At 42.2% G+C, this 25000-nt stretch overlaps 1 protein-coding gene across 1 annotated transcript in view; it reads left to right on the top strand.

Moving 5' to 3' along the window:
- Nucleotides 1-1494: 1494 nt before the first annotated feature.
- FNDC1 (fibronectin type III domain containing 1) overlaps nucleotides 1495-25000 on the top strand; it is a 46281-nt gene continuing 22775 nt past the window's right edge. The window contains exons 1-11 of the mRNA XM_054398257.1: nucleotides 1495-1684; nucleotides 4227-4325; nucleotides 8027-8141; nucleotides 9329-9516; nucleotides 9847-9954; nucleotides 13960-14148; nucleotides 14943-17285; nucleotides 19049-19170; nucleotides 20832-20943; nucleotides 21873-22247; nucleotides 23217-23219. Coding sequence (XP_054254232.1) covers nucleotides 1495-1684; nucleotides 4227-4325; nucleotides 8027-8141; nucleotides 9329-9516; nucleotides 9847-9954; nucleotides 13960-14148; nucleotides 14943-17285; nucleotides 19049-19170; nucleotides 20832-20943; nucleotides 21873-22247; nucleotides 23217-23219 — 3844 coding nt within the window. The remainder of the gene's footprint in view (nucleotides 1685-4226; nucleotides 4326-8026; nucleotides 8142-9328; nucleotides 9517-9846; nucleotides 9955-13959; nucleotides 14149-14942; nucleotides 17286-19048; nucleotides 19171-20831; nucleotides 20944-21872; nucleotides 22248-23216; nucleotides 23220-25000) is intronic.

The following is a 25000-nucleotide window of genomic DNA, read 5'->3' on the forward strand; positions in this document are numbered from 1 at the left end:
GTGTCAGGTAGTGATAGGACTAGGGGCAATGGAACAAAAATAGAAATGGGTAGTTTCAGATTGGATGTTAGGAAGAAATTCTTCCCCGTGAGGGTGGTGAGATGCTGGAACAGGTTGCCCAGGGGGTGGTGGAAGCCCCATCCCTGGAGGTTTTTAAGGCCAGGCTGGATATGGCTCTGAGCAACCTGATCTAGTGTGAGGTGTCTCTGCCCATGGCAGGGGCATGGGGGTTGGAACTAGATGATCCTTGAGGTCCCTTCCAACCCTAACAATTCTGTGATTCTATGAATGGAAAAGGATATGCTTTGGATGTATATAGGGACATGCAGACATCAGTACATACATACTTAGAGTAACGTGTTTAGGTGATAGCATGGATAAATATGAGCTCCTGAACTGGTGCTGAAAAGAGAATCTCACTGACGGAGGGGACTTTGGTACATTGCCCCTTGTTTGTCCCGGTCTCTGGCAGCTTCTGCTGTCCCAGTCTCTTGTTCTCTTGACATTGCTGTGATTGCAGTGTCTGGCTTTGCTAGGGAGTGAAAGGGTTTGAATATAGCATGTAACCTCTGTGTTGTCAGGTTTGCTCAACCTTGTGCTTGCTGGAATAGCATTGCTAGAAGAGATTGTGCGAGACCTGCTTTAAGTGCAAAATGCAAAACACATGTGGGGATCCTGGATGGTGCTGCCCACACTTTTTTTCCTGCTGATTGGTCAGCTGGTAACCTGCACAGTGGCATGGTGCAGGTCATGTGCAGTGGAGAGTGTCACAAAAACTGGACATGACACTTGGAGCAATCAAACTGGTTGACACTTCTTAAACGAATGCTGCCAACTTAACAGCAAATGAAAACATAAACATCTTGCATAAGGTACCTATTACAGTGCTGGGTGCTCAAGGGATCGTATAATGGAAATTTGGGAAGTCCAAGAGTTGAAGCATGTGCAAAATAGACCTATTAAGTATGAGGCACTCAGAGGACAGACCCATTATTGATAGGTTTAGGAGAAAAGAACCTTTTTTAATGTGGATTGATTTCTAAAAGAAAATTTTAAAACAGTGAAATGGTTCTGTACATTTTACTCTGACCTTTAGCTCACCAAATAAAAAAATAAAAAAAATTGTGCCTGAACTAGAGAAAGGGAATTAAAAAAAAAAAAAAAGAAAAGATTAAACAGAAAAGCTGCACAACATCCCCAGTTTCTGATGGAGTCCTTGTATGGTGGTATGTTTTCATTTTTGATGTCTTGCACCAGTCTGTCTGCAGAGCCTGAGAAAAGGTGTTACCGAGTATTGTACATCCTGCTTGGAAAACATCTTGTTACTGTAGTTGGATTTCTTAGCAAAATCTAAAAATTATAAAATTGTGCCTTTTGTTCTTACATTATTTAATAGATATGCTTGCCAGAGAAGTGGGCTGCTATACATGTCATGTGCTTCGTAATCACTGTGATGAATTTCATGTGTGTGTGCTTATTTTTGAAGAGAAGGACATGCCAAGCAGACCTCTGAGAGTGCGTGACCGGTCTCCAGATGGCAGGGTGCCTTTTCGTTGGAAGCCACCTTATGGAGGGCCGCACAGCAGATCCCAAGTTTACTTCCGTGGGTATGGAGAGAGCAGCCGAAGGATGAGTTATGCTCCACTGCCACAAGAGCGACAAAACCAGGAAGTGAGAAAACTAGGTGAGTCAGGTTTCCCTGATAGCATCTAGATGAGCTAGCCCATTTCTGTTGTCCCCTGTGATCACAGATCACGTGTTGTTGTAGCCATCAAAATAACTTCTTCCGTTAAATGAAAACACTCACTATATTTGTGTTCTGTAGCATACTGTTAACAGAAAAATACAATGACCAGGGTAGAAAGTGTAGCAAAACTTGATGCTGTGTTAAAGAGACACTGTCTGTGAGTTACTACTATTAATAGCAGAGGGGAGGGCTGGGGAGAAGAGCTGTAGCTCAGACACTCCTTAAATGTGGTGGGACCACTCTTAAATCTGTTCTTACTTGTCCTCTTCTTACACTTTGTATCCTGATATAATTTCACGCAAGTGGAGAGAAAACTTAATGCTTTAATTAAATGTATCCACTCTTAGTATTAAAACTATTTCACAGGCTCTGTACTAGAGTGTTGCAGTCACGAGTGCATGTTCTCTACAGTTCTTTCATAAGTCCTGGTCACTAAGAGCTCCTGAGACAGTCAGGTTGGCCTCTTCTGTGCTCCCTGATGTGAGGTGCTGTGATGGTTTACATTTGTGCCCTAGATCAGCTGTCCTTAATTTAAAGGATTTCCCATCTAACGGTATCAGTGGAATTTGCAAATCCCTTTGTGCTATTTGTGAGACTTGACAGTGTTGTGGCTGACCTATATGTGTCCTGCTGTGTGAGTACATCTCTCCAGAGTGGGCATTAGGTCTGCACTCATGAGTCTTACTTTGCTCCTGTGCTGTCTAGGTGTATTTGTTCAAGGTTGGGCTTCTTTCTCTCAAAATCTCTCCTGTAGGCTGGAAGCCCATCCCATAGAGAGTCTTGTCTTGGGTTACAAAATGGATCATCACACATGGCTACCAGAATTCCTGACCTTCTGCTTTGTGGGTTTTGTATTGTTATTGTACATCTTTATCTCCATTTCTCCACAGCGAAGGAACTCCTCAGTCACTTTAGCAGTTACTACCCCTTTTCCTAGTAGGAATCTTATACTTATTTCTCATCTCTATTCTAGTATATAGGGGATTGAGTGCACCCTCAGTAAATTTGCAGATGACACCAAGTTGGGTGGCTGTGTCAATATGCTAGAGAGTAGGGAAGCTTCGCAGCAGGACCTGGACAGGTTAGACTGATGGGCCAAGGGTAATTGTATAATATTTAACAAGGCCAAGTGTCAGGTCCTCCACTTGGATCACAACAACCCCATGGCAAGTTACAGACTTGGGGATGTGTGGCTGGAAACCTACAACTGTGAGAGGAACCTGGGGGTTCTGGTTTGAGAGCTGGTTAAATATGAGTTAACAGTGTGCCTAGGTGGCCAAGAGAGCCAGTGGCATCCTGGCTTGTATTAGAAACACTGTGGACAGCAGGAACAGGGAGGTTATCATCCCCCCTGTATAGTGAGGCCACACCTTGAGTATTTTGTTCATTTCTGGGCCACTCACTATGAGAAGGACATTGAGGTGCTGGAGCATGTTCAGAGAAGGGTGACGAGGCTCATGAAGGGCCTGAAGCACATGACCTATGAGTAGCATCTGAGGGAGCTGGGGTTGTTCATTCTGGAGAAGAGGAGGCTGAGGGGAGACCTCATCACTCTCTACAACTACCTGAAAGAATGTTGGAATGAGGAGGGTGCCTGCCTCTTCTCCTTAGTGGCAAGTCACAGAACTAGAGGAAATGGTTACAACCTGCACTAGGGCAAGTTTAGGCTGGATATTAGGAAATACTCCTTCACAGAGAGGATTATCAAACATTGGAATGGTCTGCTCCTGGCAGTGGTGGAGTCACTGTCCCTGAAGGTCTTTAAGCAGAGTGTGGACCTGGCACTTAGGGACATGGTTTAGTGTTGGCCTTTCAATGCTGGGTTAAGGTTGGAATGGATGATCTTTGAAGTGTCTTCCAACCGGATGTTTTCTGTGATTCACTTTTTCATCTTTCTATGCATTCCTTGTGGAGAGAACAACCTGGCATCTGTCTTGAGGTGAAATGGTTGAGACACATAGTTGTGGCAGACACTCTCCTGTTTGATGCACAGCACATACCACAGCTATACAGGTCAAGAGCCTGTCCAGGCTGTATAGAAAATAATAAAAAAATCTTGTAACAGATTAAGTGGGAGTTCACTTAATCTTGATGAGAAATACTGTGTAACGTGGTTTGGAGCATCTACTTCTTGTTTTCATTACTTTTATACTACGCTTTTTTAAAGACAGAGAAGCAGTGTTGTTTAAATAACCGAATTATCAGGAGAAGAACACAATCCTAGGATAGAGGACTCTTACAATGATATTTTCATGTTAATAATTTGCTTTCCTGCTTCTAAAGTATCAACTTTACTGTTCATACTGTATGCATTTTGAACCCTCCAACATAAATGCTGTGATTCCAAATAAAGTAATTTCAAGTAAGCTTCTCCTTTTGTATCTCATTAAAGAATAAAACAGAGTTCTTCCTGAAAAACTAGTGGTTTTTTAATGAAAAAGGTTACAGGAAAGCTCCTATTTTTTCCCTACATGTACAGCGTCTGAGTCAGTTCATGTGGTTTCACTTCCATCAAGGAGCTCCCAAAGACGAAGCCAACCTGTCTATAGGTCATCTTTAACTAAAAGAAAAGTCACAGGTATGTTTTTTTTCATGTTTACTGTCAATTCATGGGGATGTTTGAATTCAATGAGATAGTTTTGTGATTTTTTGATGGCAAGTCTTTTGGTGCTGGAGCTGCTAAGTTTTTCTCTGTGCATTAAAGACCTTGATGGATGTCTCCAAATACTTCTCTAATTCAAGCAGGATTAATAAAATGATAGAACTTTGCAACATGATTAGTTTGCTTTCTGTTGTTGGATTCTTTTGGATTTTTTTTTTGTTCTTGTCATTTGTTTATTTTTTAAAATAGTCTCCTTTCTAGTGGTTGACAAATGTTATGCACTGCAATGATGTCATGAGAAGACTTCATTAAATCAAAGCCAGAATGTTCATAATGGTATATGCTCTCATCAGATCTCTTCTCCCTTTTCTGAATGGTTGATTTCCAGAAGCCTAAAGCTGTTCAGCAAAAGTTTTCACTTTCTTTTGAAAAGAAGACATTAGATACCACTACCAGCATTAAAAAGGCAGAGTGAGATACTGAATCCCACCCTTGCAATGCAATGAGAATGCTGTGGGGTTGGCAGAGTGTTTCAGTGTTTTGATGGGGATGGAGAACACCTTTGTCAGAACTGGAAACCATGGTGTATTGAAATCTTACCTCACACTTTTTCTGGGCAGGTGATGCCATCCACTTTCGCTCACTTTCTCTCCTTGGGTGCTCTTATTGGAAAACTTTGTGTATAGATCCCCTAAGCCCCTGAGAGTTGTAGGCAGGGTCTTGTAGACCACTTTTGTCTATTACCCATTTGGCTTGGAAAATGTGTAATTGTTTGAGAACCCTCTGCATTAAAAATTTGACTGGAAGAAGTAAATGTGCTTCCCTGCTTCCAGCCTTCTGTGTGGGTAGTGCTGAGTTTCATGGTAACATGTCACCCACTGAGGAGAAGGGCAAATATTCCCTGGATTTTGTTTGTGCATGAGTGAGGTCCCTAGAGAATGACATTGTACTCTAGAGTTTACTGGCCCTTTTTCTTCCCTGAGACATCAATATTTTTTTCAATAATAGAATTGCAGAATGGTAGGGGTTGGAAGGAACCTCTGGAGATCATCAAGTCCAACCTTGCCTCCAAAGTAGGATCACCTAGGGCAGTCTGCACAGGAAGGAGACTCCACAACTTCTCTGGGTAGCCTGTTCCAGTGCTCTGTCACGAATATTATTCTTCTATAAAACTTGGGTTGGAAGGTTGTGCCTTTTATGTCTCTGGGAGACTTTTGGGAATAAATTCTGTGACACTAATAGGAAAATTGATAAATTTTTATGGGGTAGTGGTAAGACTAAACTGGAAAAAGTCTGATGGATAGATAGAAAAAGGAGCCTCATAAACATTGAAAATCTCAAAAAAAATCAAATTAACTCACTTAATTTTAAACTTTCATAAATTATCCAATTGGGAGGATTGTAAGACTGTTGTCAGAGGATGTAGGGAGGCAACTAGGAAACCTAAGACCTCCTTGGAATTCAACCTTGCAAGGCAGGTCAAGGACAACAGAAAGGGCTTCTTTAAATACATTGCAGGAAAAACTGACACTATAGGTAATGTAGGCCCCCTGCTGAATGCAGTGGGTGCCTTGGTGACAGAGGATACAAAGAAGGTAGAGTTACTAAATGCCTTCTTTGTCTCCATCTATACTGCTGGAGTCTGTCCTCAGGAGCCCCAGAACCCTGAGGCACCAGAGGAAGACATGACAAAGGAGTTTTCCTTGGTTGTTGAGGACTGGGTTAGGGAACAGTTAAGCAATCTGGACATCCATAAATCCATGGGTCCTGATGGCATGCACCTGCGAGTGCTGAGGGAGCTGGTGGAGGTCATTGCCAGACCACTCTCCACCATCTTTGGTAAGTCATGGTGGACAGGAGAGGTCCCTAGGGACTGGAGGAAGGCAAATGTCACTCCAGTGTTCAGAAAGGGTAATATCCAGGTGACTATAGACCAGTCAACCTTACCTCCATTCCTGGAAAGGTAATGGAGCACTGGACAAGAGGGTCATTAGGAGCAGTCAACATGGTGTTACCAAGTGGAATTCATATCTGACCAACCTGATAGCCTTTTATGAGGACATAACCAGGTGGATAGATGGTGGTAGAGCAGTGGATGTGGTTTATCTTGATTTCAGTAAAGCATTTGACACTGTCTCCCACAGCATCCTTGCAGCTAAGCTGAGGCAGTGTGATCTGGATAATCAGGTGGTGAGGTGGATTGAGAACTTGGTTGAAGGGAAGAAGACAGAGAGTTCTGATGAATGGTTAAGAGTCTAGTTGGAGGCCTGTGTCTCATGGAGTCCCCCAGGGGTCAGTGCTGTTCAATATATTCATCAATGACCTGGATTGAGGGCAGAGAGTGCACTGTCAGCAAGTTTGCTGATGACACCAAACTGGGTGGAGTGGCTGACACTCCAGAGGGTTGTGCTGCCAATCAGTGAGATTCAGACAGGCTGGAGAGCTGGGCAGGGAGAAAGATAATAAAATTCAACAAGGGCAAGTGTAGAGTCTTGCACCTGGGAAAGAACAACCCTATGGATCAGTATAGGTTGGGGACTATTGGGGGCCTGTTGGAGAGCAGTGAAGGGGTAAAGGACCTGGGGGTCCTAGTGGATGGAAGGTTGACCATGAGCCAGCAATGTGCTCTGGTGGCCAAGAAGGCCAATGGCATCCTGGGGTGTATTAGAAGGGGTGTGGTTAGTAGGTTGAGAGAGGTTCCGCTACCCCCTCTACTCTGCCCTGGGGAGGCTACATCTGGAATATTGTGTCCAGTTCTGGGCCCCTCAGTACAAGAAGGACAGGGAACTGCTTGAGAGAGCGAAAAAAAAAATGGTTAAGAGAAGGGAACATCTCCCTTACAAGGAGAGACTGAGGGAGCTGGGTCTCTTTAGCTTGGAGAAGAGGAGACTGAGAGGTGACCTCATTAATGTTTATAAATATGTAAAGGGTGAGTGCCAAGAGGATGAAGCCAGGCTCTTCTGGGTGATGCCCAGTCACTGTGAGGGTGACAGAACACTGGAACAGGCTGTCCAGGGCGCGTTGTGGAATTTCCCTCTCTGGAGATATTCAAATCCTGCCTGGATGCATTCCTGTGTGATCTGATCTAGGTTTTCCTAGTTGGACTAGATGATCTTTCGAGGTCTCTTTCAACCATTAACATTCTGTGATTCTGTGATTAGCTGAGGGTAGCCTGATATGCCTTATATACCATAAAAAATTGAATTCAAACAACCTCTTCGAATCACTCAAAAAAAAAAAGTCTCCTTTGTGAAGAGTTTTTGACAGCCCTTGGTTTTATTGCCCTACAAAATGAAATCAGATTTTAAAATACCCTTTTTTTTTTTTTTGGCAAGGCAAAATTTCTCTCCAGGCAGCTCTAGTAGAGAGTTTGCTAGAGACAACGAGTGTCAATATGTTAATAAGACATTTGCTGCAAGTAACAGTTTACAGGCTGCTAGAATATTGAAAGGCTGTAGAGTATACAAGACTCTGGTCATGTAAGCATACAAGTAACAGAACAAATTATATTTCCATGGTGTACCAGTCTTAATCAATTTACTTGGTTTTTCCACTGCCACTGTATTTGTTACTCATCTGTTCTGTGTATGTATTATAATGTCAGCCGAAGGCAGTTACTGTGTTTTATGAGAACTCTGGTGTTGTTATTGATATGCTATTTTGCTTTGCTGTTTCAGAGGAGGAAGAGGTGGAGGTGGCACAAGACATAACTGTTCGAGTTATGTCCTCTCACTCTGTACTCGTTGCTTGGACAGATCCTCTGTATGAAAAACAGAAAGTTGCAGCAAACAGGTAGTTAGCCCTGTGCTTTCTGAGTGCGTATTAGAGGTGAACAGCTGCCAGTGCACTGCTGATTGCTTTTGCATTTATTAAGTTGCAATTGATTATGAAAAAAATTTGTTTTAAGGCATAAGAATTTGCATATCCCCAGTGGCTGGTAGGTGATGCTTCAGAAAAGCTATTAGCAGTCTGTGTAAGTGGATATGGGGTGATACAGCTTCCTTGCCTTCCTGTGCCCTTCTCTCTAATATTTAGAGGTTGGTGTAAATTCTGGACTATAGGAGTAGTTGTCAGTCTTCTGAAATGTCATTAGCACCAAATAGGGACATTTTGGTATTCCAGTGCTGGTGTGTCACCATGGTCAGCAAATCCTCATGTGTGTAGGCCACAGAGGTGAGGGGTTAAGTTGGATTGTCATAGCAGGCTGCAGCTTCAAGGCAGCCATGTAGCAGGTGAAGGAAGCATCACCGCAATAGGAAGGATGCCTGTCAGTGCTCCCTGCATCCACTGATCCTCCAGAAACCCTGTGCAACTGAGGCTGAGCAGGTCAGAAGCTCCTGTGAGTGCAACAGCTTGGCTTGCCAGCAGCATGCTGCAGCAGTCTGAGACCGAAATAGAGAAATGGGCTGGAAATGGCCAAAAGTCTGAAAGTGCTGGATTGTGTTTCTCAGCCTGGGAACACCAAAGGGCTGTGAAACCCAGCATTGAAATACATTGAGTGGCACAGCAGGAGAAGTTGTAATTTTAGATATTCTCATTTTCTTTGTGGAAGTGATTATCTGGTTAGACACATGGGAACCGAGATGTTGGCACTGTTCTGGGAGCAAGGAGGTCCCAACCATCTGGCCATGCTTATGGCCATGGAGCAACAAGATGGTGGTGTGGAGCCCTCTGGAATGGCAGACTTGGTTTGGAAAGTCATGTGACTTTCTCAGGGGCAAAGGATGTTTTGAGTAAGAGGCTGGAAAGAGCAGTCCATCCCTTAGGGTGAAAGCAGACACCACTAGAGCAAGGCACAAATGTTTCCTTAAAGGATGCTGACTCTTGGTTGTGGTGGCACTTTGTTCTTTGCATTTTGGTAGATTTCCCAGTAAGCCCCAGCAGGCTGGTCTAAGGGAAAGCAGCCCTGTCCCTCTCTGGTTCTGCTAATGCTAGGCTTCGACATGTGAATTTTTATTTTCCTGTGTTTTTGATACCAGGCAATACAGTGTTCGCTATCGGGAAAAGGGGGAATCGGCAAGGTGGGATTACAAGCAGGTCTCCAACCGGCGGGCACTGGTGGAGAATCTGTTGCCAGACACCATGTACGAGTTTGCTGTCCAGATCTTGGATGGATATAAGGAAGGCAAATGGAGCGCATCTGTTTACCAGCGGACCCCAGAAGCAGGTGTGCATTCAAAGGCCCTTGGGGTAACACCAGTCTTAGGGTTTGAGCTGCGAAACAGGGCTGGCTTGAGGGAAAGCCAGAATAAGTGATTGCCTGCAACAGCAGAGTCTTGGGAACATGGGAAAAGCCTTGGTGGTGCTGCCTGCATCCCTGCAACAGTGCCCTGGCAAGGACGTTGGGCTGCTCTTGTGGTTTTATTGCCCTACAAAATTAAATCAAATTTTAAAATCACTTTTTTTTCATAAGGCAAAGTTTCTGCTCTCCAGGCAGGTGTATGCTATGTAGGTCAACTATTCTTACTTGTGTCTTCTGTGTATGGTTGTTTCACAGCTCCTGCCAGTGCACCCGAAAATTTGGATGTCTGGCCACTAAAGGGGAAACCAACCTCTGTAGCAGCATCCTGGGATGTTCTCCCAGAGAGTGAAGGAAAAGTCAAAGGTAAGTCATCAGTGTTGGTTTTTAACCTCCTCAAGGAGCTGGTTATCTTGAAGCCAGGCTGCCACTCTGCAGCAAGCTGGAACTGCTGAGTGGGCTAGGATTTTTTCACTTACTAACAGCTTATATATGAGCAAGATTTTCTTGTTTCCAGTCCAGTGTCTCTGCATCACTGTGTGCCTGGGATGTCAGAGCTTCCTGGGGTGTCACACATGCATGCCTATCTCTTCTTTTGATAAGCAGGTCAAAGTGAAACTTGAGAAGGAAGCTTCCCAAAGGATTTGTAACAGTTAGGTAAAGAAGAAAGTTTGGATATTCGCCAAGAAAGTGAGTGGGTTTATGTTGCTTTCTGTTTCTACTTCATCATGGAAGGAAAGCCTCAGCTTAAGAAGCAAGCGCAAATAGTGCTTTCACCAGATCTCACACACAAACCTTCTGCACTGTAGCATTATTGTGCATGGTCATAAAGCTCATCTGTCAGTGGCTATTTACTTGCATAAGATTTTTAAAGTATAGCTTTGCTGGATTTCCCCCCCCCCCCTTTTTCCTTCAAAAATGAAAGGCTGATTTTTTGACCACTTCTGTTCTCCAGGAGTTGATGGGATTGTGTTCTCAAGTTACACAAGTTTCTGGAGGTCCCTTATCAGCACTGTAGTATCTCAGGGTTTAAAAAACATTTGGTCTTGAGGGAAATACACTGTGTCACTATACAAGGTCTGCTTTATGTGTTCTTCAGGGCAATGGTGGAATTCCTTCCTCTTTGAAGTCAGTAAAAGTATTGACAGTTGCTTCAGTGGAGCTGCAGTTGTGTCAACATAATTATTTCTTGATGTAGGGTCATGCAGGGACATTAGGTGAAATTTCAGATCTCTAAGCTTTGAGTAGTCTGTAGCTCTTTGTCCATTTTTATCTGCTGATATCTAGATAATTGATCCAAGTTAATAATTTTAAAGATAGCCAATATTCAAGAGCTGAACACTTATATGTGTCAAATATATAATTGTTTTTCTTGAGTATGAAATATTTCAAGGAGAGGTCTGAATTTAAAACTAAATAAATTAAAAAAGTGGTATTTATACCAGCTAAATGAAATCACCAAATTTTGTCTTTTGGTCCTTCTGGTTTTCAACCTTGTCTTTTTATATGTGTTTACCACACATTAAAGTAATAGGAGAAAATGCCCTCTGGTAGCAATTTGAGAGTTACCAGAAGTTACACCAGTGCCTCTGCAATTAAAGAAACTCATGTGTATCTTAAAACAATACCAAAAAACAATCCAAAGTTTACTGTGTGTTCTAATACACTGAATTACAACATTAATCCTAAACTGAACTGTGAGAGCAGGAGCAGGGTGGCAACAAGACCTTGCTTTGCTCTCTGCGGTGTTGTCTGGCTCTGGCTATAGTTAAGCACTGAGTGTTGGATTTTGATTTTGTTGGACAAACGTGCTGTTGTTTCCATTTGGCAATATGTGAATGGTAGCAAAGGAGTGCCATTATGCAGCACATACAGGACAACCAGGTGATCAGTTCCAGCCGTCGTGGGTTTCATGAAGGGCAGATCTCCTTCTATGACAAGGTGACCTGCTTAGTGGATGAGGGAAAGTCTGTGGATGTTGTTTACCTGGACTTTAGTAAAGCATTTGACACTGTGTCCCACAGCATCCTCTTTGAGAAACTGGCTTGGATGGGTGGATGCCCCTCTGGGTTAAAAACTGGCTGGATGGGTGGCCAAGCCCAAAATGGTGGTGAATGGAGTTAAATCCAGTTGGAAGCCGGTCACAAGCAATGTTCCCCAGGGCTCAGTTTTGGGGCCAGTTCTGTTTAATATCTTTATCAATGATCTGGATGAGGCAGTAGAGTGCTTCCCCAGTAAGTTTGTGGATGATACTAAGGTGAGAGGGAGTGTTGATCTGCTTGACAGTAGTAAGGCTCTGCAGAAGGATCTGGACGGGCTGGATCAATGGGCTGAGGTCAGTTGTATGAGTTTTAACAAGGCCAAGTACAAGATCGTGCACTTGGGTTACAGCAACCCCATGCAGCTCTACAGGCTTGGGGAAGAGTGGCTGAAAAGCTGCCTGGCAGAAAAAGGACCTGGGTGTGCTGATCAACATCTGGCTGAATGTGAGCCGGCAGTGTGCTCATGCATCCAAAAAGGCCAACAACGTCCTGTCCTGTACAGTGTGACAAGCAGGACCAGGAAAGTAATTTTTACGCCCTGTACTCAGCACTGATGAGGCTGCACTTTGAGTACTGCATTCAATTTTGAGGTCCATACAACAAGAAAGACATTGAGTTGCTGGAGCATGTCCAGAGAAAGGCAGTGAAGCTGATGAAGGGTCTGGAGAACAGGTCTTGTGAGGAGTGGCTGAGGGAACTGGGGTTATTTAGTCTGGAGAAAAGGAGGCTGAGGGGAGACCTCATTGCTCTCTACAACTACCTAAAAGGAGGTTGTAGCAAGGTGGGTGTTGGTCTCGTCTCCCAATTAACAAGTGATAGGATGAGAGGAAATGGCCTCAGGTTGCACCAGGGGAGGTTTCAATTGGATGTTGGAAGAAACTTTTTCACTGAAATGGTTATCAAACCCTGGAATAGGCTTCTCAGGATGGTGGCTGAATCCCCAACCCTGGAGATATTCAAAAGACACATAGATGTGGTGCTGAGGTAGAGTTAGATAATGGTTGGATAGGATGATCTTAAAGGTCTTTTCCGACAGAAACAGTTCTATGATTCTATAAATATGTTATTGCCTGGTAGAAGTATCTTTTGTGAATAAGAACCTCAGTCAGCCAGGCATGAATTTTTACATACTGGCCTTACAGTCAAAACCCCTCTAAGCAAAAACTCATCTGGAAACACTTGCATTTGCAATAGTATTGTTTCCAAGGGCATTGGTGTTTTCATGGTGATCCCCCACTTCAGACTTCAGCACTGTTAAGGTCTTTGGAGCTGGCAGAGCTGCTTTTACACCACTAGGCTCTTAAGTACAGTGCAATTATAGCTGTATAAAGACTCTGTTGGAAATGTAGGATAAGAAAATAATAAATAGGAATTAATAATATCACTTGATGTTAGTACTGATGTTTTGAGTGACAATTATGTGAATACACATTTTGTTCACCTTCCAAGTACTTTCAGTGGGGAAAAAAACTTTAACGTTCTTATGTGCTGTGGATGTAGCTACAATCAGCAACACAGCTGTGTATTGTCCCTCATTGTGGGCAAGTTATGTTTTGGAAGAATATTCTCTAGATCATGTGTTGTTGATTGCAAATACCATGTTAGCTGATCAAGAAATTAAAAATTTCTCTTTTTTCTTAGGAAGTCTAAAAGCCACTTGTGGTTCATCATGTGTGACAACATGGCTATGTACTACAAAACATTTGCACAGTCTTTCAGACTAGATTTTCACAACTAGTAGGACAATGCATATTTTACTGGAAATGTTCATGCATGCTTTCTGCCTCCAGTGCATTTTTACTTTGTAGGTTTTTTCTTTCCACTGTTATTTCTAATTAAGGGCAGTTAATTTTTTCAGAGGACTAATTTTTTTCCCTCTTATTAGCTGATATCCAGAAACTAAAAGAGTGTCCTTGGGCAGCACAATAAACCATGCAGTAAATAGTGCTGTAGCTTTCTCATGTTCCCCACACCTTCTCTGGACGTGTGCATGGCTGTTGTCCAGCTGCTCTTGATGACACTTCACTCTGATGGGCATTGTTGCTTATGTATTTTTACAAAGATATAGCTAACATATTCTGTCATTGGCTCATTGATGTGATTCAGTTTTGTTTGTTTAAGATGAACATGTTCAACTTAACCTACGGTGTATAAGTATCTCTCTTTCTCTCTCTCACGTCTTTATACTCCAGTTGTTGACTCAGTGTGCATTGCTAGTGTATTAATTTTAGTAATGCACGTTCTAATTCATCCTACCCATACAGTCTGTCCGCTGGAAACAGGACTGTTTTCAGTTTCCTCCTTCCAACCGTCTGCCAAATCATTTCAGAATACATTCTTTCATACGCCCCGGCTCTCAAGCCCTTTGGAGCCAAGTCCATCACCTACTCTGGAGCTACAACATCAGCCATCATAGACGGTCTGCAGGCTGGCGAGCGCTACATTTTCAAAATTCGTGCAGCAAACAGGAGGGGGCCAGGTCCTCAGTCTAAAGCCTTCACTGTTGCCATCCCAGCAGGTGAGCACTAAGCCATGCACCAATTGCATGGTCTGCCCATTCTTGCCTTGGTGTCAGTTATGTTGATTCTTACTAACTAACTAACTCAGTAATTTAATCTGTGGGATTTTACTTCCTTAATATTGTTTCTGGTAGCTCATTTCATCACTGTATTACCCAAAGAGATGCTTGTGGATAAGCATTTGTCACTCTGCAGTATGTAAAAGGATATTTTCTGGACATTTTAATATCGTAAATAAATACTTTATTTCCTGAATGAAAACAATGTGTGCTTCTGTTATCCAAAGACCAAAGAATACAATACCTTGGGTCTTTGGTTGCACTGTTCCTGACAGCTCCTGCACTTGACATTCATTTAGTGGCTTACTCAAATACTACTCATGTTTGCTGCTTGACAAAAAGGTGATGTTGTGGGGGCAGAAGATATTCTGAGTTAACTAAAAATGTGGGCCACGGATTCAGATGGGATATTGCAACACCACACTGTCAACATGACTAAACTCTGCTGAAGATTTGGTTCCACTGATGGTTTTGTTTCTGCTTTTAGATACTTGATTTTAATTGCATTTTAATTCCTCTAAGTTTTACCTAAGCCACAATAGTTCCCCATAACTACCTTCCTAAAAACCAAGACTTATTTGGCCCAACTCCACAGACTGATTAATGTGGAAATAATTATTGTCTACTATTCCCAGAAGTTGTTTTGTTCTTGCTACCTGCCTGGTTTTTTCTCTTGGTCAGCTTTTTATGCTTCTTCTATTGTTGTAAATAAACACTTTTTTTTTTTTCCCCAGCCACTCAGGAGGATTCAGTTGCTCAGCAACAAACAAATACTCAAGATAATTCAGGGGCTAAAAAAACTGGGCATGCTGGCTCCTCTTCTTCTCAAACTTCTTCAGGTGCTTCAAAAGTCCAGCCATCACTTTCCTCTAAGCAGTCATCTGTTCGTTCACCTAGTGTTAGTGATAAAAAGAATCTTCTTTCTGAGTATAAGAATAAAATCTTGACTCGAGGAGTCCTAAGTAAATCTCAGTTGCCTTCTAGGAAAACAGGAGAACTGGAACTTGATCTCCAGTCCACTGAGGTGACAGATGATCATGATTCCTCTCAAGAAGCTCCAACGACACTGCCAAAAGTCCAAGATCAGAGGAGAAATGTTAGACCCTTGTCTCCTAGTCGGCCAGTCCATCCTGCCCTTGCCTCAGGGAGGACATCTGTTCAAACCCACACATCTGAGGTGTCACAGCAGACAAACACAGAGAAACATGAGCCACCAGCACTGCTACCATCATCAACGCAACATTCTTCTGCCTCATCTGTTCCTAAATACACAGACAATGAAACAAAGCAACCGAGGCAAAGTAATGTACCTTCTAAAACTGCTTCCCATGATCTGTCTACCAAAAAAAATGGTGTTGCAGGTAATGTGGAAGGAAAGCGAGACCCCATGCTGGTGAAAGTGTCTTCTAAAACTTCAGAGCCTGGCCACTTGGCTTTGCCATCAAATCGACAGTCTGCCATCTCTCATGATGTTGTCACAAGCCATCCCAGCAGGTCTGGCTCTCTAAGTCTTTCACATCAGCACTCTTCCAATTCCTATGCTCGTGATAGCCGTAATGAGTTTGACAGTGAAGAAACACAGGACAGAGCAGGACAGCCCAGTTCTAGATCACAGAAAAAAAGGTTTCCCTCAGGCTCCAGTTCTCGCACGTGGAAGGATTCGAAATTAGCTGCAGCGGCAGTGCCATCGAGATCTGCTGTTTCTAGTCACGCGTTACCTCACTCTCACTCTTCCACCAGTGCCAAATCTCATGCAAAGGATGTTGGTAAGAATTATATGGAGAACTCACAAGATTCAAGCTCCATATTTCCTTCTCTACCCTCTTCCAGACAGTCTTCTTCAGCAATCTATCCCAGGAGAAGAAATCTTCAGGTTGATACTGATTCTCATCTCAGAGAGACACACAGTGAAAAGTCACCCCACTCTGCCTCAGAAGAACAATGGAGTCAAGCAGCTGCTCCAGAAAAGCATTCTCTTTTGCAGTCTTCTCTTTCCAAACGTAAGCCTGAAGAGCAGGACAGACAAGAGGTAAAGGAGACGCTTGTTCAATCAAAACCCAGTTTATCTTTGCCTGAAAAGATGTTCAACTCTCATCTTCCATTGGAGAAGACCTCCCACTCAGAGCCTCCACAGAGGGCACAAACCAGTCTGTCCTTACTGCATTCAAGGGGCCGGCGCCTCCCATCTCCCGTCTCATCCCAGAGTAATGAAGAGTTGCAGGAATATGATGATGAGCGTGTAATAGAAAACAGTGACAGAGCAAGCAGCCACACTGTCTTTCCAAAAGAGGTGTCCCCTTCTAGGGGATTACCTGCATCTTTCTCTCAGGGAAGCTCTAGTTCATCTCTATCAAAGCAACAGCAGCCAGGTTCTCAGGTACCAAAACTTCCTCAGCCAGACTCCGGTTCTGCCAGCAGTACAGCAAAAGATAATCAGAACAATCCAAGGTTGTCATCCACTTCTTCAAGACAATCTCGTCCTTCATTACCTACTCACTCAAGGGCTGCTACAAGAACAGTGTCCCAAACAGAGAAAAGATATGGCCTGTTGCCCTCAAAAATGTCCCAAGCTGAACTTCCTCGTAATGTGCCTTCCTCCTCTTCACCTAAATCTCATCAGTCAGTTTCTAATGATGAGGATGATTACTACAGTGAATATGATCAGAAAGAAGTGGAAGAGAAACCTACATCTTTGGCAGCAAAATGGTCCCCTTCTGTTTCTAGAGGTAACAAAAACTTACATGGTGACACTAATAACAATAAAAGGAAATCTTTTGACACTGTTCTACCTCACCAAGTAAGGTCTGAAGAAGAAGAGAAAGAAAAGACTCCGTTAAAAATATATTCTCCTGAATCACCAGGAAGCTCTGCCATAGCATCACGGGTTATTCAGTCCTCTAACAAGCACATCCCATCTAAACCAAGCTTCGTCTGGCCACGTTCTTCTATATCTACCACCACACACACTGTTTCTCCAACAGTTTATTCTTCCACTTTGTCCCCTCGCCAGCGACTGTTGAACTCCAGGCTACGGAGCTCTTCCCAAAGGCAATTTACTAGACCTGCTTATAGACAAGGTATCTTGTCTCTATTGTAGTCATCTTGCTGAATTGTGTTTTCCCTAAGATCTGCAGTTAGATGAAAAGTTCTCCATCAGAATGCAGGTTTATTTATTTAGTAGAATGTATTACTTCTTATTTTCATGGTTCTCTGGTAGTCCAGTGTTTGAGGACACTGCCTAATTGGTGCTCCAGACCTTTGTTTCTGTGGTCTCATCTGCACAGGATCCCGTGATGCACAGAGGAGATGACAGTTAGGTACTAAACTGGAAAAAGGGCTATGTTTCTTATTGAGCAGTGACTTCTCTGGGTGCTCACCGAAAGAACATTTGTACTCGGAATATGACAGCCTCTCAGGTATATTGATTGCTCTTCATTATATGGATTACTAAAAGGCTATTGTCAGTTATATAGTGCTACCAGTTATATAGTGCTACTGCCTAGGCAGTAAGGTGTTTCCGCATGATGTCCTGGCATTCTATGCTTTCTTTAATTATTTGTCAAGACATTTTTCTCTTTTTCCTAAGTGACAGCTCAGGGTTGTACATTCCTGTTGGGGACTGCTCACGTAACAGTCAGGCTCTTTAATACTTTATGGCTGTGGTTTACGCCAAATATTAGAGGCTTGCTTTCTAGCAGAATATGTATTGGCCCTAAGCAGACATCAAGGTGTGTCACCTACTGATTCCCCCTGTCACCTATGGAGAATCCCAGATGGTCTCAGTGACTTTGCCAAATGGAAATTTTTTTCTGCCTCCAACACACATCCAAAATAGCATTGAGTGATTTGAGTGGTTTTAGTAAATACCTTTTACGCTATATGTAGATAACAATGCTTTTTCTGGTGTAACCTCACTGCTATATAGTGAGGACCGTGCAGCTGGGCTCTTGTATTTCTGTGCTTTAGTCAGACTCAGTGCTGTGCAGAGATCCACCAGCTTGCACAGCTTTAAGATGCGAGTGGACCTTAAATAATACCACAGATAATGAGATGCGTGGAATGAAAGAATAATAGATTTTTCTGTGGAAGTTGTATACCAGCTTCCAGCTAGCTGTGCCATTTGGAAGTTAATAGCTGAGGAGTGTTCAGTTAGTATATTTTTTCTTCAGTTAATACATGTATATATTTTCATATATATATTTTCTGGAGGCAAGTTTCTGAGCTATGATATGATAATTGCTGCCTTGTGTGAGCTAGAGGGCCTGCAGCCCCATGCCACTACTTCTCCACTTCTGAGCTATGTCTGTCTTCCTCTGTAGCAGTGTTTTTTTCAGCTAGAGGAGAGTCTTTCCTTTTCCAAGTTAAAAAAAAAAAATGGAGGCATTTCCCATCTCCTCTCCTGTCAGTTTGTCACTACAGCTTCGTATAAGGTTGGGATTGAACAAGTGTCATTAAACACAACCACTCAACCCACTCCTCAAATGTTTATGAAGATCACAAACACTTTAATGACTCTAGTGCTGTCTAGAAATGTTGCCCTGATTTCTTCATAAGGCTTGAGGGAATAAAGAGACCAATTAAACATGGTAGAAACAAACCATAAGTGTTTAACCTCTTCAGAAGGAATCATTTCAGATGCTTGTGTCAGCTTCAGGGATTTGACAGTGTCACTGCAGTTGCTCTAAGCAGAAATGAGCTTGGTTTGCTGTGTGTGGTGAGAGCTTTTTCTGCACTTAAGTTTATATCCAGGTCACTCAGAAAATGCATTTCTGCACATTCTAAAATGTGGTCTGTAGATAGCACAATTTTCTTCAGAATAGCATGTTTTCTTCTGTTTCAGGTTACAATGGCAGACCTAATCTTACAACAAAAAATGAAAATGGAAATGAAAAAATAATACCTGGTAATAATGGAAAACCAAGTGGGCAGAGAGTAATCAATGGGCCTCAAGGAACAAAGTGGGTAGGGTGACCTTCTCTCCAAATTCAAGATGCTTTTACCTTTTTATGTACTTACATTTTCAACAAAAAAAGAAAGGATTGCAGTGCCTTCAGTCAGTGAATCTGTAAAGTGAGGTTATATGCTGTTGCACTCAAATCTAACAAATCCTGCATTTCATTATTTGAACATTTTAAATGTCTGATTTAAAGCCCGGTAGCTTGAATTTTCAACTACATCATTACTCCCATAAATTTAGTGTAAGTCAGTGGGACTTACAGTCCCCAGTGATGCAGGGCTTGTCTTCCATGCAGTGTGAGTGGGGACTGCCCAGGACAGCTGCTTTGAAGGATGTGTTTAGCAATGCTTCTTGCAAATGCACACTTTAGGGAGAAGCTCATGAGCAAGACTATCAAAATGTAAAGTTACTCTGTAAATGCTACAGTGTTTTAAATATACATGCATAGGCATCTTCGAGCATTTTGCCATTTGTACAGATCAATGTTCCCAGTGGTATTTAAAAGAGCTCAGGTGCCATTGATAGGAAAGCCTCACTAGCTGCCTACATGCCCAGACCTTGTCTTCGAAAATCCTTTCTGTTGAGTTTATTGACACAGAGAAGGAACTGGTGTTTCCTTTGTATTTGCCCAAATGCTGAGCAGGACGAGACTGTGACCAGCCTCCCTGGCATCAGTATTGCTGCTTGCACACCACATGACAAATAAAGACATTAGTTTTACGGCCACTTCAGTCCTACAGTTTGCATTAGAGGAACATAAAAAGGTGCACCAGGTATGTCATTCATGGGAGGATTTTGAAAAACATGCCAAAACCACTAGGAAGTGGGATAAAAAGGTCTTTGGGAGGGCATGAGACATCCCTCTCTAGTCTATGAGAGGAAGGCATTGCTGTAAGCAGAACTTCAGGGACTCATCTCTTGTTTTTCAGTCCCTCCTTCTACAGTATTTTCCACAGCATCAATTATAAGTCTGTCATGCTAACCCAGCGCTGCTACTCATGTCCTTCTCCCAGTTTCCTGCCAGCATTTAACACCTTTTGCATTTTTGTCTCCTGTGGCTCAGTGTCAATTACCTAGGTTAAACCAGCATGCGATTCAGCTCTTTTGGGCTGAAACAGCAGTGTGGACTGGATTTTGTCTGAAATTATCTCTTTAATTCAATCCAAGCTCTCAGACAGATTTGTTCTATGAGACAGGCTTTTCTTCAGTCTCCTACTGCAATTAAAATCTTAGCTACTTTGTTTTCACTGCCATTTCAATCTAAATTAACTAGTTTAGTTAATTCCTTTTTCTTTGATCAGGAGACATTTAAATCCCATCCTCAAAAGAACTCAGGGTCATACTCCAATATTACAGGAATTCTGCTTGGGAGATGTGCAGCCCAAGAAAATCAAGGGAGTTGCTCATTCGGACATAGGATCTAGAGTAGGTGATACGAGTATGGTTGTGCAGCTCTGGAGCCCAGCTCCTGGAGATTTGCTTTCTCCAGCAGTGATTTTTTAGTGATTACTGTATAATTAGTGACTCACTTCTAAAAGTCTCTGGATGTTGTAGCTATTCCTCAATAATTAGGCTTGGCATCTGAATTTCTCCAGGATTCCTATTGTGAAATTTCATTCCACCTCATCTTGTGTGAGCCAAACTTGAGTTCATCTGTTGCTTTTAGATTGTAGATCTTGACCGAGGGCTAGTGTTAAATGTGGAAGGAAAATATCTCCAAGATTCCCAAGGAAACCCTCTCCGAGTTAAATTAGGAGGGGATGGACGTACAATTGTTGGTAAGTGACAGCTTTCTTCTTACAGAAGAAATAAAGCTACAGTTTTTGTGCATGTGGTACTAGTCTTTGACGTATTGAGTGCTTCAGGCATCCCCAGGTCCTATGCAAGCTATTCAGAGCTGCTTGTACCTCAGGTCTCCATCAAGCAGTTAGCATACTGCAGGATTTGGGGAATCTTTGGGGCATCCTGTGGGGCTGTAGAGTACAAGGCAGCAAGAATCATCCAAGTCCATCTGACTTACGTCAGCATTAGAAAGGACTGCAGAACTAAGCCAGAATAAGGATTGATACTTGTTTATATCTTTATATACATAGAGATGATTATTCCCCACCACTAGCACTCTACCAGCCATATTTATGAGATTTTTTTTTCTTTTTCTTCTAAAACTGACCACAAGTAGTAACAAATCCTTTGTGTGATCTGTAAAAACACTGCTGTTTGTATATTGGTCCACTTGTACGGATCTTTTGAGTTTAAATTCAGTGCCTGCTGATAAACATGTTCCCATGAATATTTGCTGTATGTAGAGTTTGACATAATGTTTGTCTCTAGTGACAGCATCTCACCACATATTGTCAATACTTGACATTAGGGAGCAGAATATGGATTCATCATACTTTTCATCAACAGTCACAAGACTGACTTAGACTAAATGCAGACACTATCTTCATAGTGAGATTCTGAAATGAAACCTCCCTGTTTTTCCCAGGAAGTGTTTATCAAACAACTGATAAAAGTGAAACCCACTGTGGTTAATCTGGTGTTCTTTTGAACCATTTTCCATCTTCCTTAGCCATGGCTGTTTCCTAGGTAACAACCACCTTCTCTCTCAGCGTAGTTACAGAAAGATGTAATGACAATACAGCTTTAAGCTTGAGACAGATTACATGTGGGTTATTTGTTTGTTTTTTCTTCCCTTCTCTTCTAGATGAAAAGGGTGCCCCAATGGTGAGTCCTGATGGATTACCTCTGTTTGGACATGGCAGATTTAGTAAACCTGTAGCAAGTGCACAAGATAAACCAATAATAAGCCTTGGAGGGAAACCTCTGATTGGCCTTGAAATGATTAAGAAAACAACCACTACCCCAACTACTACTACAAGACCCCGAACAACTACTACAGCAACTACTACAACCACTACAACTATTGCTACAACTACCACCACCACTCCTGAACCAACCACCACTGAACCACCAACTGAGAAACCACCCCCAACCTGTCCTCCAGGCACCTACGGACAGTATGATGATGAGGGCAACTTGCTGTTGGGGGTCGATGGCCTACTAGAGTGCAATGCAGAAGGTAACTTCCTTTTGTGCTTTTTGAAATTCTTTAGTTGTCTTGTTTGTACAGTGCAGTTACACAAATGTGAAGTGGGAAGGAATCTGCCTCTGAAGACTTTGGTCCATGTGATAAGGAGATGAGATTAGAGCAGCTGAACAAGAGTTTGGGTGTTAAATGCTTTTTTCATTGGAAAATGTTGACTTCCCCAAAGCTGAAATTTTTCATAGAAATATGTTGATTTCAGCAAAAATTTTGCCTTGTGTTGCATCTCGTCCTATCACGTAGTCTCACACGCATGAGCGCTCACGTATAAGGAAGTTCTCACTCCTGTTAAGGCCTGGAAAATATCTGAATGCATTAAACATTCTATTTCATTTTCATTTCCAATGATAAATTCCAAAAGGTCTTTCTTTTGAGCCATGGTGGAATCAGCTTTTGTGAAATGAGATTCTTGTTCTCTTGCAAACTCTTGGAGATAGAGATTGACAGGGATGTAGCATAACACACATGAAGCTGAGAAAAGACAACCCTGGCTCTGCACAAATAAGGGAAAGGGTTGTACATTAATTTCTTCTCATTTGAAAAAATAAAACGGTGCGTGTCGTTCTTTACCTGTTGCGGTTATACAAGCTTAGGATACGGTGCCAAACTGAAATCCAAAGTGAGCAAATACAAGCGTACTGGAGACATTGGGCATTGAGCCTGTTCCTACCACGCTTTAGCCTTTCATCGCCTGAATGTCGCATTGCAAATCAGTTAGCTGTTTACTTTGTAAAACCAGATCAGGGAGCACCATAGCAGTCCTTATCCTTTCCTTTTGTAGGTAATCCCCAATTCAGTCTACAAATGGGTAGCAGCAGCATGGCCATAACCCAAACATCAGGTTGGCATCTGCCAGCCGCATTAGACAGTTTTGGTAGGTAAATGAAACTCTCCTCACCTTTCCCCCCTACATCTGTATCTCTGAAGCAAAAACAGATTTACAAGTGGGTCATGTAACCATGGTCTAGGAAGTTGTATAGAGAGACGCACCTGTGGCATCTTCGGAAAGGATCTCAGAAGCATAAGACTGAAAATTTTCTTGCCATCTCCTCTGGGCAAGTAATGAGTCAAAGACGTTAGTGCCTTGTACAAGTGGAATTACAGTGATTGATAGTGTTAACATTTACCTAGCAGCCCCACGTCTGACAGGGGGTTATTTATAGAAGTGTGCTTGCACATCACAGAATCAACCAGGTTGGGAAAGACCTTAGAGATCAAGTCCAACCTGTCACCCAACACCGTCTAATCAACTAAACCATGGTCACTGTGGTATGTTCAAAGTTGCCTAAATGAGACCCTGATTTTTGGCAGAGTCCCTGTCATTCCCAGCTCCTATCACTTATTTTAAATGTTGCTTATGTATCATGTAATATTTCCTCTCTTTGGACTGTGCCATTTGATACCTAAAGGGCCTCTTCTGAGAATACATAGTAACAGTAAGAGTTTATTAAATATGGCTGGTGTTAATCTGACCATAAGCTCCAGAAGCTGAACAATAAAAAGCTTTGCACTATTATTTTTAGCTGAGCTGCGGCTGGGGAATTTTCATGTGATTTTTATAAATGTTTAAAAACATTCTGCTTGATTTTTTTTTTCCTTTCTACCACGTGAGTTTCAGCAAACTTGAACATTGTTAGAGGTGCGAATGAAAACTAGTGTTTTACACAGGCTGTCTTGAATGAGAATTGCCCTGAAGTCATTCCTGAACGGTCTGGTGTTTTGACAGTGTGCAAATGCATCACGGTGGATGACTGAAAGGACAAGATAGTGCTGGATTTCTTCTTCTGATCTGTTGTATAGCTTGAACTATATTTGTCCCTACCTGGCAATTAGGAAAGTTTATCTGAAGAATAGTTATTAGGATTTTCTTGATCTTCTCTTTTTTTTTCCTCCTTTTTTTGTTTTCATCCTGTTAACCTGCCTCAGCATTGGATTAATAGAGCAAAATGACCTGCCTGTTCCATGGAGGAACTTGTTTGAGAAGAAAGCATCTTTGTGATATTTGTTTATTGATGGCTGGTTTTGTTTAACTAGTGCAGTCTATTTCAAGAGGGATAAGCAACTACTACTTGCACTATGAAAACATTTAATGGTTTTTCCTTGACCATTTCCAAATCATATATTTATGCTGCCTTTCCCTTTCTTCTGAGTTTGGAAATTACTCTCAGCCATTTAATGAAATATTCTTTCTGCCAAAGCTTGGTATTTGTTGCTAAGTCCTTTACTAACAAACATCTGGGGGCTACAAGTGCCAAAACCCACTGCCAAATGTTCTACTTAATCTTTTGCAAATTCACTTGTTTTCTGCTCGGATTTTTGCTTGATCCAGCAGAATTTATTGTCAGCATTTTACTAGATTCAGCAGTCTTTATCTTTCAAGGAGTTTGACCATACACATGTGATTTGTCAGTGAAATCAGGTAAACTTTTTTCATGAGCTGGCAAGGAAATAAATGTTGGAGTCCTAAATATGTGTGATAAAATCAAGTGGTGGTTGTTCCATCTGCTGTCCTCACAGATGCCAAAAGACTGGCAAATGGTCATATCACAATTTAGTCTTGTTTGGCACAGGCAGGGTTTACTGAAGATCTGCATCAAAGGGTGATGAAGCAAGCTGGAGAACTGCTGGAGAACAAGTTGGTGCCTGTACAGAAAATTATAAAATGAGAGATATTTAACCCTTGTCATGACTATGCAACAGCTAATTCTAAAGAAGCACAGACAGTGAAG

This window comes from Indicator indicator, chromosome 2 (assembly GCF_027791375.1).
Source record: "Indicator indicator isolate 239-I01 chromosome 2, UM_Iind_1.1, whole genome shotgun sequence".
Classification (NCBI taxonomy): domain Eukaryota; kingdom Metazoa; phylum Chordata; class Aves; order Piciformes; family Indicatoridae; genus Indicator; species Indicator indicator.